The 15,898-nt window shown below is 41.6% G+C and overlaps 1 protein-coding gene across 2 annotated transcripts in view; it reads left to right on the forward strand.

Moving 5' to 3' along the window:
• Positions 1–15,898, forward strand: part of LOC124138570 (H(+)/Cl(-) exchange transporter 7-like) — a 168,556-nt gene that overhangs the window by 127,371 nt on the left and 25,287 nt on the right. For both annotated transcript variants that reach the window (XM_046505292.2, XM_046505291.2), the window contains exons 6-11: positions 3,788–3,897; positions 4,374–4,517; positions 4,815–4,907; positions 9,532–9,690; positions 10,475–10,585; positions 14,759–14,874. In XM_046505292.2, coding sequence (XP_046361248.1) covers positions 3,788–3,897; positions 4,374–4,517; positions 4,815–4,907; positions 9,532–9,690; positions 10,475–10,585; positions 14,759–14,874 — 733 coding nt within the window. The remainder of the gene's footprint in view (positions 1–3,787; positions 3,898–4,373; positions 4,518–4,814; positions 4,908–9,531; positions 9,691–10,474; positions 10,586–14,758; positions 14,875–15,898) is intronic.

The following is a 15,898-nucleotide window of genomic DNA, read 5'->3' on the forward strand; positions in this document are numbered from 1 at the left end:
AGTTGACACTATGCCAGCTGAACCCTTCTCTGTGTGATGCCTTGCATTCATTTCCCACACTTGTGCACACATAACATGCCAAAGTCTTGAACAACACTGAATGATTCATCCTGTCACAACATAGAGCACAATGCTGACCTTCTTGAGTCTTGAACAACACTGAATGAGACAACATGACACAACATTTAGCACAATGATGACCGTCTGAGTCTTGAACAACACTGAATGAGACAACATGACACAACATTTAGCACAATGCTGACCGTCTTGAGTCTTGAACAACGCTGAATGAGACAACATTTAGCACAATGCTGACCGTCTTGAACAACGCTGAATGACACAACATTTAGCACAATGCTGACCGTCTTGAGTCTTAAACAACGATGAATGAGACAACATGACACAACATTTAGCACAATGCTGACCGTCTTGAGTCTTGAACAACACTGAATGAGACAACATGGCACAACATTTAGCACAATGCTGACCGTCTTGAGTCTTGAACAACACTGAATGAGACAACATGGCACAACATTTAGCACAATGCTGACCGTCTTGAGTCTTGGACAACACTGAATGAGACAACATGACACAACATTTAGCACAATGCTGACCGTCTTGAGTCTTGTGACCGTCTTGAGTCTTGAACAATACTGAATGAGACAACATGACACAACATTTAGCACAATGCTGACCGTCTTGAGTCTTGAACAACACTGAATGAGACAACATGGCACAACACTAACCACAACTCCTGCAGATAATTAAACACAACATGGCACAACAATACCAGAAAGTCACTGAGTAGAACATGGTTGAGGATCACTGAAAGAATGACCCATGATGCCACCCCCCAGTGAGTGTCAGGTACACACCCTGCCACCTGTACCGTATTCGCCTCATGAAGCACCCTGCTCCAAGAAGTACCCCGACCAACATCTGCAAGTAATCTTTATAAGCTCTCCAAATTTTTAATGACACGTTATTGCATATATTAGTTGTTTTCAATTTACAAACAATATAGCTGAGTAGGAAGGGGTTACATTTTTATTTTGAAGGGGTGGGGGATCTTTTAAAAATTTCCTGCTTACTGTAACAGGAAATATAAGTAAAGTTGTCATTCACCATGTCCAACTATTATGTAACTCCAAACTTTTGGTTCCATCAAGATTTGTTCTCTCCCACTCGGTCCCTGACATTGAATTTAACTTGTTGTGTATGAGTTTAAAAAGTGACTGCTCCTTTGTCAATTTTCTGAGTGCCCAGGGCACTGATTATGGTGCTGTGTGTTTACGGTGCTCTGTGGTGCAGGAGCCAGGGACATTCTTGCAGCAACAATAGTTTGCACATCTCTGGGAGACAGGGAGATAAACAATGACCTTGAGCATCCCCTTGTGCTCTGCCAAGTGTGGGAGGGTGTTTTTCACAAGGAGAGACCTAATTGTTAACAGGTTAGGTGGAACAATGTTGGTAGACGAGGGCACTAATGAAGGATGGTGAAGATGCCTGGTGGAGGTGGTGAAATTATAGACCCTGTTGTTGTGTAAACAGCCCCAGCTTCAGCAACAACTCAAGGAGAGGTGGGGAAACCTATTAGCGGTACTTTCTGTGATATATTGTTGAAATAATGGAAGGAGAGCCAGGTGAAGCAGAATAAGGTTAATTTATCTCTGATGAGAGAGGCTCGAAAAGAAAAAGAAAGCTAAAAACTGGATATCTGGTTCATCAAAGTTAGAAGGGTAGAGAAACTTAGTCTTGTGTCATACAGCCTTGTGTTTTTCTGTGTTGTGTCATCCCGCCTTGTGTCATTCATGCTTGTGTCATTCAGTCTTGACTCATTCAGCCTTGTGTCATTCAGTCTTGACTCATTCAGCCTTGTGTCATTCAGTGTTGTCAATCAGTCTTGTGTTATTCAGTTTTGACTTATTCAGCCTTGTGTTATTCAGTGTTGTCAGTCTTGTGTCATTCAGTCTTGTGTCATTCAGCATTGGGTTATTCAGTTTTGACTTATTCAGTCATGTCTCAATCAGTTTTGTGTCATTCATTCATGTGTCAGTCTTGTGTCAATCAGTCTTGACTCATTCAGCCTTGTGCCATTCAGTCTTGACTCATTCAGCCTTGTGTCATTCAGTCTTGTGTCATTCATTCATGTGTCAGTCTTGTGTCATTCAGTGTTGTCAATCAGTCTAATGAATGTGTGACAAACAATTACAAATAAATTAAGTTAATACACAGGAGACCCAAGACTTTATCACCATGCACACTTTGCAGCAGTGTGTCAGATCTGAGCAGGTCTTCAATGTGATGAGAGAATGACTACTTTTCTAGTCTGTCCATCCACTCCAAGCCAATGTTAAGATTACTTGTGGTAGGTCAAATTTATTATTGGAATCTGGATCACAATAAAGATTCAACCTATTTTCAATGTTGTCCATTCAAAACATAATGATGTTGACGACAAATACTAGAGACTTTGACAACAGATGTTTGTTCTATGTAAATATTACCCTAAACAGGCATGGCTGATCACTAATTATAAACCTACTGGCTGTTTGTGTAACTCGATATGGAGTTTTTGAAATTGTGGTAACACCTCGCAGGAGGTATTACAATGATTGTAACACCTCGCAGGAGGGCTTACAATCATTATAACTTCCGTTCAGATTGTAACATGTAATGAAATGTAAAATCCGATGACAAATGTTTTCTTTATATTCCCGAGGATCGAACTCGCAACCTTCATAGCCCAGTGAGTGTACCACAAGGCTACAGAGGTGTTGATAAGCAGCAGTGCTTTTTAAGAATGTCCTTTTCAAGATCCGTATGCCAGCAACAGGCTGTAAGATGAATGAGCGTCAGTCAAAGCAAAACGTGTAATCGTCTCAGCCTACGAGACGCACATGCAGATTTCGTGCCATTGCGAGACGCACATGCAGATTTTGTACCGTTGCGAAACACACGTGCTGAGGTCACCGGTTTCATTGAACCGAGTTCACGACTGCAGGCGATATTTCATCTCCGATACAGGTTACACATTTGAGAGTTTTTGTTACAGTTATTTCATTAAAAACGTTGTCTATGCGATTGAGTCGGTTTATAAGTTGGACAAACCATGTCTCCACGAGATTACTAGAAATTGTAAACCCTCACATTCGGGAACGTCTATTACCACAATTACCTGAATGGAGCGAGTGCATTTGTTTTAATGCAGCTTTGAACAGTATTTCAGTTATATCACTGCGTTTCAGCTTGATGGATGAAGGCCAAAAATGAAGCAGGTCTTAGACATTTACCACTTTAGTGAAACCCACAAGAACAGATTGCTGATGACAACCCTAGAATATAATCAGGGCGAACCCACAATGATAACTTTCAGGCACACTGAAGGGATGCAATTCTGATTTGTTTGTTTTTTAATGCCGCACTATATTCCAGCTATATGACGGTGGTCTGTAAATAATCAAGTCTGAACCAGACAATCTAGTGATTGACGTCATGAGCATCAATCCACGCAATTTGGATACGATGACATGCATCAACCAAGTCAGCGAGCCTGACCACCCAATCCCTCCAATCGCCTCTTACGACAAGCATAGTCACATTTTATGGCAAGCATGGGTTGTTCTACCCCGGAATCATCACGGGTCTGCATGCAACTTTGAAGAGAAAATTGCATCTCCTTACATTACTAGGTCACCTGTTCTACCAACAACAGGGGCAGCAAATGTCAATATGTGTGTTGGTGTTTATGTTGAAGTTCAGTTGGGATTCCTTAAGCCATGTCCAGATCTAGACCGCTGCTCCAAGGAGAACTGTCTCATCATTCCAGTGTTAATATGGTGTGGAATAAACTTAAGTATCACAATTCTTGGTGCTGCTCTTGTAACATATGTCCAGGTGAGTCATATGTTCTGCTTGCAATATTTTTAAGAATATTTCAGGGAGGCTACAATAAGTCTTTTGATTCTGGGTCACATTTGTGTCATTTTCCGTCTTCAACAAATGATGTTGTCTGGGGTTTAGTTCTTGGCAAGGGCTTGTAACTCCTAACACATTTCGTGTTCGTGATGTACATATTTTTAATATCAAGTATATTTTAGGTTATTATTTTTTACCATACTTCAGAAAAACAGCATATAAACAAGTCTCATTCCATTAAAATTTGAAAAAAATAAATTAAAATCTAGTTGAAGAAAAGCAATGTTCTCAAATGAATTTAATAAAAAAAATCTAAAAGCCAAGTATTCAATTTGTTCGAAATTGTTCTCATAGTATTTTTGTTAGCAGAGAAGTAAATTACAGATCATATGTTTGTGAACCTAACATCTGTATATTTTAGCAATTTATTCATTTTTGATGTGTGTTTTTTTCAGCCCAAAGCAGCTGGCAGTGGCATTCCATTAATCAAGTCCTACCTCAACGGAGTTCGTATTCCAGGACTGCTAACCTTAGGGGGGTTCATCTCCAAAGTTTTAGGGGTCATTTTGTCCATCCTGGGGGGTCTGGCATGTGGCAAGGTGAGAAAACTGTTAAAATGTGTTTTACAAAACCCTAAAGCAACTCACTTGTGTCAGATTGTGTCATTATTGTGTTCAATAATTGTTAAAAATGCAAACAGAAGCCTAATGTGATTAAACTTGTCATACTAAAAGGTCTTTGTCAAAAATATTTAAAATAATTCTTGTTAGTGAAATGAATGTACAGTCTGCATAGACCTGGGAGGTGTTGATCATAGTTGGTTGAAGCAGAAAAAGTTACTGTTCCGATCAGATTTATATAAACTGTACCAGTGAGAAATGTGCCGATTATTCCAGGAAGGTCCCATGGCTCACTCAGGGGGCATCATGGCGGCTGGTCTGGGGAAGGGGAGGATACACTGGTGTGGGAAGAAGAAGAAGGAAATCAGGGTAGGTAACTCCAGCACTATAGTTCACTTCGGGGTGGGTAACTCCAGCACTGTAGTGCACTTCAGGATAGGTAACTCCAGCACTGTAGTGCACTTCGGGGTAGGTAACTCCAGCACTGTAGTGCACTTCGGGGTAGGTAACTCCAGCACTGTTGTGCACTTCAGGGTAGGTAACTCCAGCACTGTAGTGCACTTCGGGGTAGGTAACTCCAGCACTGTTGTGCACTTCAGGGTAGGTAACTCCAGCGCTGTAGTGCACTTCAGGATAGGTAACTCCAGCACTGTAGTGCACTCCAGGGTAGGTAACTCCAGCATTGTAGTGCACTTCAGGGTAGGTAACTCCAGCACTGTAGTGCACTTCAGGGTAGATAACTCCAGCACTGCAGTGCACTCCAGGGTAGGTAACTCCAGCACTGTAGTGCACTTTGGGGTAGGTAACTCCAGCACTGTAGTGCACTTCAGGGTAGGTAACTCCAGCGCTGTAGTGCACTTCAGGGTAGGTAACTCCGGCACTGTAGTGCACTTCAGGGTAGGTAGCTCTAGCACTGTAGTGCACTTCAGGGTAGGTAACTCCAGCACTGTAGTGCACTTCAGGGTAGGTAACTCCAGCACTGTAGTGCACTTCAGGGTAGGTAGCTCCAGCACTGTAGTGCACTTCAGGGTAGGTCACTCCAGCACTGTAGTTCACTTCAGGGTAGGTAACTCCAGCACTGTAGTGCACTTCAGGGTAGGTAGCTCCAGCACTGTAGTGCACTTCAGGGTAGGTCACTCCAGCGCTGTAGTGCACTTCAGGGTAGGTAACTCCAGCACTGTAATGCACTTCAGGGTTGGTAGTGTCTAGCACTGTAATGCGCTTCAGGGTAGGTAGCTCTAGCACTGTAGTGCACTTCAGGGTAGGTAACACCAGCACTGTAGTGCACTTCAGGGTTGGTAGCTCTCACTCTCCTACCCAGAGTTCCATGCGGCCGGCAGCCAGCTAGCATAGTACCTCTGCCACAGGCCAGCGCCATGTGACGATTCATCACATCTTTCACAGTCCATTCAAGATATTGTATATGCTTTTCATCCGTTTCATGTTTGACAAGTCTACACATTTTCATAAACAAATGTCAAAGAATGGTTAACTTTCATTTAGAAAGTATGCAAATACATAAAAATCTACTTGTTTTTGCATAGTTATCCTATGTTTACATTGGTTGTACGGCTCCACGTGCTGTCATCGAAGCCCAACGGAGAGCTAGCGACACGGTCACTTTGATGCATGAATATATATTGTCATGCAACTCACTGTCGCAGTTGTAGTAGCATATCTATATAGTTATGCAAAACAATATGTAAAGCATATACCAAATACTTGCATTAGTCCGTTCTATACTGATTTCTGAAAAAGCGCGTTTGTTTACAAACAAGAGAAAAGTCCGGTCACGTGATATGCAAATTAGCCTGTGGCAGTGGTGTTATGCTGAGTCACCACTGCGACGGAGTGTGGGTAGCTCTAGCACTGTAATGCGCTTCAGGGTAGGTAACTCCATCACTGTAGTGCAATTCAGGGTAGGTAACTCCAGCACTGAGGTGCTCTTCAGGGTAGGTAACTCCAGCACTGAGGTGCTCTTCAGGGTAGGTAACTCCAGCACTGTAGTGCACTTCAGGGTAGGTAACTCAAGCACTGTAATGGACTTCAGGGTAGGTAACTCAAGCACTGTAATGGACTTCAGGGTTGGTAACTCCAGCACTGTAGTGCACTTCAGGGTAGGTAACTCCAGCACTGTAGTGCACTTCAGGGTAGGTAACTCCAGCACTGTAGTTCACTTCAGGGTAGGTAGCTCTAGCACTGTAGTGCACTTCAGGGTAGGTAGCTCTAGCACTGTAGTTCACTTCAGGGTAGGTAACTCCAGCACTGTAGTTCACTTCAGGGTAGGTAACTCAAGCACAGTAATGGACTTCAGGGTAGGTAACTCAAGCACTGTAATGGACTTCAGGGTAGGTAACTCCAGCACTGTAGTGCACTTCAGGGTAGGTAACTCCAGCACTGTAGTGCACTTCAGGGTAGGTAACTCCAGCACTGTAGTTCACTTCAGGGTAGGTAGCTCTAGCACTGTTGTGCACTTCAGGGTAGGTAACTCCAGCACTGTAGTGCACTTCAGGGTAGGTAACTCCAGCACTGTAGTGCACTTCAGGGTAGGTAACTCCAGCACTGTAGTTCACTTCAGGGTAGGTAGCTCTAGCACTGTAGTTCACTTCAGGGTAGGTAGCTCCAGCACTGTAGTGCACTTTGGGGTAGGTAGCTCTAGCACTGTAGTTCACTTCAGGGTAGGTAACTCCAGCACTGTAGTGCACTTCAGGGTAGGTAACTCCAGCACTGTAGTGCACTTCAGGGTAGGTAACTCAAGCACTGTAATGGACTTCAGGGTAGGTAGCTCAAGCACTGTAATGGACTTCAGGGTTGGTAACTCCAGCACTGTAGTGCACTTCAGGGTAGGTAACTCCAGCACTGTAGTGCACTTCAGGGTAGGTAACTCCAGCACTGTAGTTCACTTCAGGGTAGGTAACTCCAGCACTGTAGTGCACTTCAGGGTAGGTAGCTCCAGCACTGTAGTGCACTTCAGGGTAGGTAGCTCTAGCACTGTAGTGCACTTCAGGGTAGGTAACTCCAGCGCTGTAGTGCACTTCAGGGTAGGTCACTCCAGCACTGTAGTTCACTTCAGGGTAGGTAGCTCTAGCACTGTAGTGCACTTCAGGGTAGGTAGCTCTAGCACTGTAGTTCACTTCAGGGTAGGTAACTCCAGCACTGTAGTTCACTTCAGGGTAGGTAACTCCAGCATTGTAGTGCACTTCAGGGTAGGTAACTCCAGCACTGTAGTGCACTCCAGGGTAGGTAACTCCAGCACTGCAGTGCACTTTGGGGTAGGTAGCTCTAGCACTGTAGTGCACTTCAGGGTAGGTCACTCTAGCACTGTAGTTCACTTCAGGGTAGGTAACTCCAGCACTGTAGTTCACTTCAGGGTAGGTAGCTCCAGCACTGTAGTGCACTCCAGGGTAGGTAACTCCAGCACTGTAGTGCACTTTGGGGTAGGTAGCTCTAGCACTGTAGTGCACTTCAGGGTAGGTAGCTCTAGCACTGTAGTGCACTTCAGGGTAGGTAACTCCAGCACTGTAGTGCACTTCAGGGTAGGTAACTCTAGCACTGTAGTGCACTTCAGGGTAGGTAACTCCAGAACTGTAGTTCACTTCAGGGTAGGTAACTCCAGCACTGTAGTTCACTTCAGGGTAGGTAACTCCAGCACTGTAGTGCACTTCAGGGTAGGTCACTCCAGCACTGTAGTTCACTTCAGGGTAGGTAACTCCAGCACTGTAGTGCACTTCAGGGTAGGTAACTCCAGAACTGTAGTTCACTTCAGGGTAGGTAACTCCAGCACTGTAGTGCACTTCAGGGTAGGTAACTCCAGAACTGTAGTTCACTTCAGGGTAGGTAACTCCAGCACTGTAGTTCACTTCAGGGTAGGTAACTCCAGCACTGTAGTGCACTTCAGGGTAGGTCACTCCAGCACTGTAGTTCACTTCAGGGTAGGTAACTCCAGCACTGTAGTGCACTTCAGGGTAGGTAACTCCAGCACTGTAGTGCACTTCAGGGTAGGTAACTCCAGCACTGTAGTTCACTTCAGGGTAGGTCACTCCAGCACTGTAGTTCACTTCAGGGTAGGTAGCTCTAGCACTGTAGTGCACTTCAGGGTAGGTAACTCCAGCACTGTAGTTCACTTCAGGGTAGGTAGCTCTAGCACTGTAATGCACTTCAGGGTAGGTCACTCTAGCACTGTAGTGCACTTCAGGGTAGGTAACTCCAGCACTGTAGTTCACTTCAGGGTAGGTAACTCCAGCACTGTAGTTCACTTCAGGGTAGATAACTCCAGCACTGTAGTGGACTTCAGGGTAGGTAACTCCAGCACTGTAGTGCACTTTGGGGTAGGTAGCTCTAGCACTGTAATGCACTTCAGGGTAGGTCACTCTAGCACTGTAGTGCACTTCAGGGTAGGTAACTCCAGCACTGTAGTTCACTTCAGGGTAGGTAACTCCAGCACTGTAATGGACTTCAGGGTAAGTAGCTCATGGACTATAGTGCACTGGGCAATAAACATAAATGTACTTTACATTTAGATATTAAAAGGGACCTGTGAAGATCCAGGTAGAGAATAGTTCTTCAGCAACCCATGCTTGTCGTTAGAGGCAACTATGCTTGTCGTAAGAAACGACTAATGGGGTCAGGTGCTCAGGCTTGCTGACTTGGTTGATGCATGTTATCGTATCACAGTTGCCTAGATGTATAGATGCTCATGATGTCAATCACTGGATTTAAGGTATTAAAAGGAGTTAATTAAGTTAGTATTTCTAATATTTAAAAAGATCTTTATTTGTGCAATTGGTTGTTCTTATAATATATTTTCTTGCACATGACATGAACAATTTCCCAAACAAACTTCCAGGGCTCATCCTATGTAAAATTGCCAATGTATGTTAAATTGTTTCTCATGTAATGAAATGTCAATATTTTTGAAATTCTAGACAAATTATGTGTAAATATGTAACAAGTGAGTCATCAGAATGTTTGTGTCATTTCTGGACATTTTCAGATTTATGACCAATTCCGGTCGGACCACGAAATCCGTGACTTTGTGGCAGCTGGAGCCGCCTCAGGCGTGTCGGCGGCGTTCGGCGCCCCGGTCGGAGGAACGCTGTTCAGCGTGGAGGAGGCAGCAAGCTTCTGGAACACAGAACTTGTGTGGAGAGTGGTCAGTGTTAACACCTCACCCCAGACTGACATGATTTTGTAGTTTGTCCTTTCATCGAATAAAGGGGCGGTCGGGTAGCCTAGTGGTTAAAGCGTTTGCTCGTCATGCCGAAGACTTTGGTTCGATTCCCGACATGGGTACAATGTGTGAAGCCCATTCTGTCCCCCGCCATGAGATTGCTGGGATATTGCTAAAAGCAGCGTAAAACCATACTCACTCACTCACTCATGGAATAAACAGATTTTTTTTATGTGCAGAGAGGATCAGGACAATATAAGGCATGTAAAGTGTAGTTTAAGATTGTATGTCTGGGAATATTTTCTATTAGGAATAAGTGTGTCCAAAATTGGTGCATTTAGTCCTCAGTTCAAAAAGCCTCATATGCTTGTGTGGATGAGTGAGTGAGTGAGTGCCTGCCTGAGTATGTGTTTACAGAGCTGTCACAGGCATTTACGTAGCCTTGTAAAGATGTGCGTCATGATGACTCACTACATTTTGGAAGGGGTCATTTTCAGAACTTTGGAGTCATGCCTTCCAAGTTTCTATTTTATGAAAGTTTTCCGTCTCATTTAATTCCGAAAGTTGTCGAGTAATGGTTTCTGGTAAATACTCACTCTGAAATTAAGTTTCCTCAGCAAATTTATTGCATCAGTAATGACTAGTATTAAAAACTTTTGCGAGTTTTTCTGGAAATTATTGCGTGAAATACGCAGGAGTAGCTCATCATGTAAGACTGCTGTTTGTACTACCATTTTAAAGTTGTGGACTTAATTTGTTGTTTCAGTTCTTCTCCGCTATGATTGCATGTTTTGCCACCAACTTTCTCCTAAGTGCCTTCGAGGGTCATCCCACGCACCTCTCCTCGCCAGGTCTTGTCCGTTTTAATACATTCCCGGTAAGTACATGCTCCAGTGCATGGGGGAGGACAGGTCGTTAGTTTTAGTACATTCCCGGTAAGTACATGCTCCAGTGCATGGGGGAGGACAGGTCGTTAGTTTTAGTACATTCTCGGAGAGTTCTCACAGACATCCATGGAGTCAGTCGCCAGTTGATTAGTTTATTTGATAAATATTGTATGCCTGCCATGTAGCAGTGCACTTGTCGCCCAGGGGCTGCACATGCAATGTTGTAGGAAGGCTGGACGTGCACCGGACAACCATTGCTTGGGAGTGGGATGGGATGCTGACATGGATGTGAGGACATTCAGGTTTCTCTTAACATGGTTACTGGACTGTTATCATTTGAAGAAGTGGAAAACATTTATTGATGATGATGATGATGATGATGATGTGGAAAACATTTATTGATGATGATGATGATGATGATGAGGTGGAAAACATTTATTGATGATGATGATGATGATGATGATGATGTGGAAAACATTTATTGATGATGATGATGATGATGATGAGGTGGAAAACATTTATTGATGATGATGATGAGGTGGAAAACATTTATTGATGATGATGAGGTGGAAAACATTTATTGATGATGATGATGAGGTGGAAAACATTTATTGATGATGATGATGATGATGATGATGATGAAGGTCCACATTCCATTCGCCAAGTGAATGCTCATGGCGCTACATTATTATTACCCCAGTCAATGGATCAGTGTGCACGCGATTTTCATTCTCATCTCCCTGGGGAGAATACAACCCCAGCTATTTGCTGATGTTTGATTAGAAAATTGTTTGTTGCATTGTAGACCAGAAAATGTTATTTTCTTGTTTAAAAGATATCCATGACCTATGGTAATATTAAGGCTAAGTGTGATTGGAAATGTACTTATTTTGAACATCACTTTGTTGTTCCATTAAAAATGTTTGATTCAGGCAAACTAAAGCGTCATTATTTTGACCGTCAGTTGCTAAAAAACCATTCCTCTTCAAAGGTAGTTTAATAATGCCCTTTAAGTTTTCACTCTAAAAGCACTTTAGGGATGCTTTCAGATAAGAAATGAAACTTATGACCCCAGGTAGCTGAAAGAATGCGCTGCTTGGACACACTGAGAGGGCCAAATGGATTTGGTGTTTTACGGAAGAGAGCTGTGTTTGATTTAAAATAAAGATTCTTCTAGATTGTTAGTATTTTTTGTTAAAACTTATATTTCAAGAGTTTTTATTAGGAAGTTCACCTCAGTTGTTTGTAGGACTGCACGGTATTATCGATATACTACAATATGCATTTCCAACGATAAGTATTGCAATATTTGTTTTTGTGTTCTGTTTTTCGGGGGGTAAAAAAATATAGCAAGTTTCGTTATCATTTAACATTTGTATCATTTAAACTAAAACCTACAGAGAAATTCATTCATGAAGGCTGCTTCCCTTCAAAATTAATTGATGGCGGAAATAATTTTTCTCTGATTGTTATCTCCCATGTATCCATGACAACACAACAGCGGCGACCATACTAAGTTATGTTTTCTTTTGTGTGTAGACAAAAGGATCTGCTGATTATTATCCCTGCAGTGTGTTTAATTGTACGAAAAACAATGACCACGAGTCGTTTATTTCTTATATGAGATATTAACATTATGTACAGCCTCTTTAAGGATGATGATAAATTGTATAAGCTTTAAAAATATTTACCTGTATTTAAATAATAATGACTCTCGCAATAGAATCCGACCTCAGCAATGTCGGATAAGTCGATTTCATGCACATGTGGGTATTTCCCGTGTATTCTCACAATCCTCACTTCGATTACCTGTATCTTTTCTCTCAATACTGATTGTCATATCTCTCCCGCATTGGGAAGCGATCATTCAGCCATAGCGTTTATCTGCGTACCCAGCTACATCTATGGGGAACAACTCACTAGACACTCACCATCTCAAAAATAACGTAGTCATATATATATACAACGTCATCAAGTTGCGAGCACATGTTCGATTCTCCAGCAATGGCATCAGGACATGATAGGACAATGTTTTATCGTCAAATAAACCAAGCTTTGTTTTTTTCATCGTTCTTTGTGATTTGTCCCATAGCAGTCTTATATATTCAGTACATATCGCAATACAGATACCAGTATCGCAATATATTGCATTTAAGATTTTTTGCTAATACACAGCCCGAGTTATTTGACCTCCTGCTTATTAACAAATGACCCAAACATCTGCAAAATGAAACAGATTAGTCTTGTCTCACCTAATAAACTATCAAAAAGAGTAACTGTGTATTGCTCTAAAACAAAACTTTACCTGATGAATTACATGATTACGTTTAGAAGGTGAAATTGAGGACTAAAATTGGTATAGGGGATTATATACTCACCACCAAAAGAAACGCGAATCCTAGAAACATACATAAGTATGTACGTTAAGAAGAGATGTTTTCAATGTGTACCACTTAATGACAAAACTAACAATCAGAAAAGTATTACCACATCGTGTCTTTATTCTTATCATGATATGCTACACGTGACAAATGGTCCATCTCGAGTCATGTGATGTGTTCATGAGCGTCGGTTCACACAACATAACAGCATGTTCGTTATATGCATCGAACCAATCTAATATCTCTTGAATAAGAGTAATTCTTCATATCTTAACCAGCATGTATGGTGTTCACGTTTCTTTTGTTGGTGAGTATATAATCGGTTGACAGTATTGATTTTTCCGACCTGGCAGGTGACCCAGACATACAACACAACTGACTGTGTGAAACAATGTTGTCGGAAGCGTTGGCCATCAAATCTACCTTGTCAGCACCTAATGTCTACTTGTTTCTAATCCAGCTTGATGCTTGCCCTCTTGCCTCATAAAAACACATTTACTGGCAGTACAATTTGATTAATCTATCTCTTGGAAACAGTTTACTGCTCACATGAGTGTTCAGGCATGACTTAGATGTTTCTATTGAGACCTGGTACCCGTTTTACAAAGTGATCTTAGCGCTAAGACAGTAGTAGCTCTGATTCTTTGACACTCACTTAAAACAGTGATAATGCTAAGGTGGCAGTTGGGTAGCCTTGTGGTTAAAAGCGTTGGCTCGTCTTGCCGAAAACCCAGGTTCGATTCCCCACACGGTACAATGTGTGAAGCCCATTTTCTGGTGTCCCCTGCTGTGATATCGCTGGTATATTGCTAAAAGCAGCGTAAAACCATACTCACTCACTTGCAGAGCTAAGATCACTTTGTGGAACGGGGCCAAGATCCATTTTTGTCTTTATCTCAACTATTTTTGGCATTGTCTATTGTGAGCCATAAACGTCTTCTGTAATGGTGAATCTGAAAATTAATCAAGCTGTATTGATACTCCAGTTTGTTCAAGAAATCTGATCTGATTTTCATCATGGCTACCATGGTATCTCTGTATTAAGGTTGAATTTTTATTCAACAAAATTTATTTAAGTAACTTTTAACCCGAAGAAAATGAATGCTGTTTGTTTGTTGCATATTATGTAGCAGTGACAGAATGTAGTTTCTTGTTTTGTACATATATCATCAGTGCTCATTATCTGTCGAGAAAATATTTGGATATCAATGATGACTTCTACTTTTGTTAAATTGCTGTCATTTTTTATGTTTTAAATGTTGCCATATCCTAGTGACCTACAGTGTCCATGGCTCTATTTTGTTTATTTACAAATGAGCCTATTGAAATTTTGCAAATGTGAAAACAACAAATGTATCTTCTTTCAGTGGCATTTAGAAGTTGGTGTGATGAAGTAAGACGAGTTCTATATCACTTGCTTGATAAAGGTGTTAGGATCTACACCGAAACGTCACATTAATTGTAATAAAGAAGTTGTTCATCCATAGAACTCGTCTTACAACAAAAGTATGTTGTGTTCGAATATGCAGAATTGATATCCTGGATGTTGCTAATTTCAACATCTAGAACCTCCTGTGTTTGTTTACAAATTTTATTACGAAATCTTCTGGTAACATAGCTCTACAGTGTGTTTATGTCCTACAGTTGAACCTGGATATCTTCAAGTTAGCTACAGAGACTTAAAAAACCCAACTTTGTATAGGTATTTTTAGTGTGTATTTGATGTTCAAGGTGATAAAAGAATGTCATAAAACTTATAAGAAATGTTTTCCTGTGTTTCAGAATTTAACATTTGACTTGATCGAGATCCCTGTGTTCCTTGTGATGGCCGTGTTTGGAGGCCTTACTGGCTCCTTGTTTGTCATGCTCAACTATAAACTTACAGTCTTCAGGCAAAAGTAGGTATAATATGACTCTATCAGTAAATCTTGTAATCCATACCCGTCAGCTGTTTACTTACGAAAATCTAAGCACAATATTCCATAACTTGATCGATTACAGGACAGGTATGTCACAGCTACTTGTAAGTATACACGTTAACATTTTTATGATAGTTTCTGGAATGTTTTTGAAGTAGAATTAACCCTACTTCCATTCAAAATTGATTAGAGAAGAACGCATTTGTTTTGGACGAAGTCCCTTGACCCAACCTAGGTCGTATGCATACTGATTATGCATAATTCAAGACAGGAAGTGATATACCACAAAATAGCCATACCTCGATAATATAGAGTTGCTGCCCTTGAGTCGCTAATGACAGGTGTGTGATTATGATACATTATGAATCATCTTTCTGGCATTTACGTACAGTGACCACCAAAGTCCAGACTGTGTTAATCCCTAATCCTCACTGATGTTTATAAGAACGTATATACGATCACTTGATTGTCTGGTTTGCTGACTGGCTGCGTCACATGGCAGGAGTTCTGCTGTGCAGCGTCAGGCAACAAATATGCTTTTTTGTGCAAATCGTGTGAGTGGCTACCAACAAGGCAGGACATGCTTACCCTGTTTGTGGTCATCTGGACCCACTTGCACAAAGCGATCTTAGCGCTAAGATGATCGTAACTCCCATACTTTAACATAGGACTACATTAGTCTTAGCGCTAAGATCCATTTATATGATTTTTAGCAGTTTTGCCTTTTGAGCGCAATGGAGTCTGTTTCGGATACCAGTTGTTCTCTGATTTTGCATTATGTGCACAAAAGGATGTAACACTGTACCCATGTGTCAATAGTCCAGAAATCTGTCCATCAGGTAGCACTGATTAACTAGGTTTCAGTACCAGCTAAAAAAAAAAGTTAAAAAAAAGAGTTCTCTTGTCCATCTTCCTGAGGCAAGGAAGTTATCTGACTATAAAAGTCCAGTTTCCACCTATGCCAAACTAGGCTGGAATTATGGCGTTATATTTTGGCTTGACT

This window comes from Haliotis rufescens, unplaced genomic scaffold, assembly GCF_023055435.1.
Source record: "Haliotis rufescens isolate VD_foot unplaced genomic scaffold, xgHalRufe1.0.p SCAF_17, whole genome shotgun sequence".
Classification (NCBI taxonomy): Eukaryota; Metazoa; Mollusca; class Gastropoda; order Lepetellida; family Haliotidae; genus Haliotis; species Haliotis rufescens.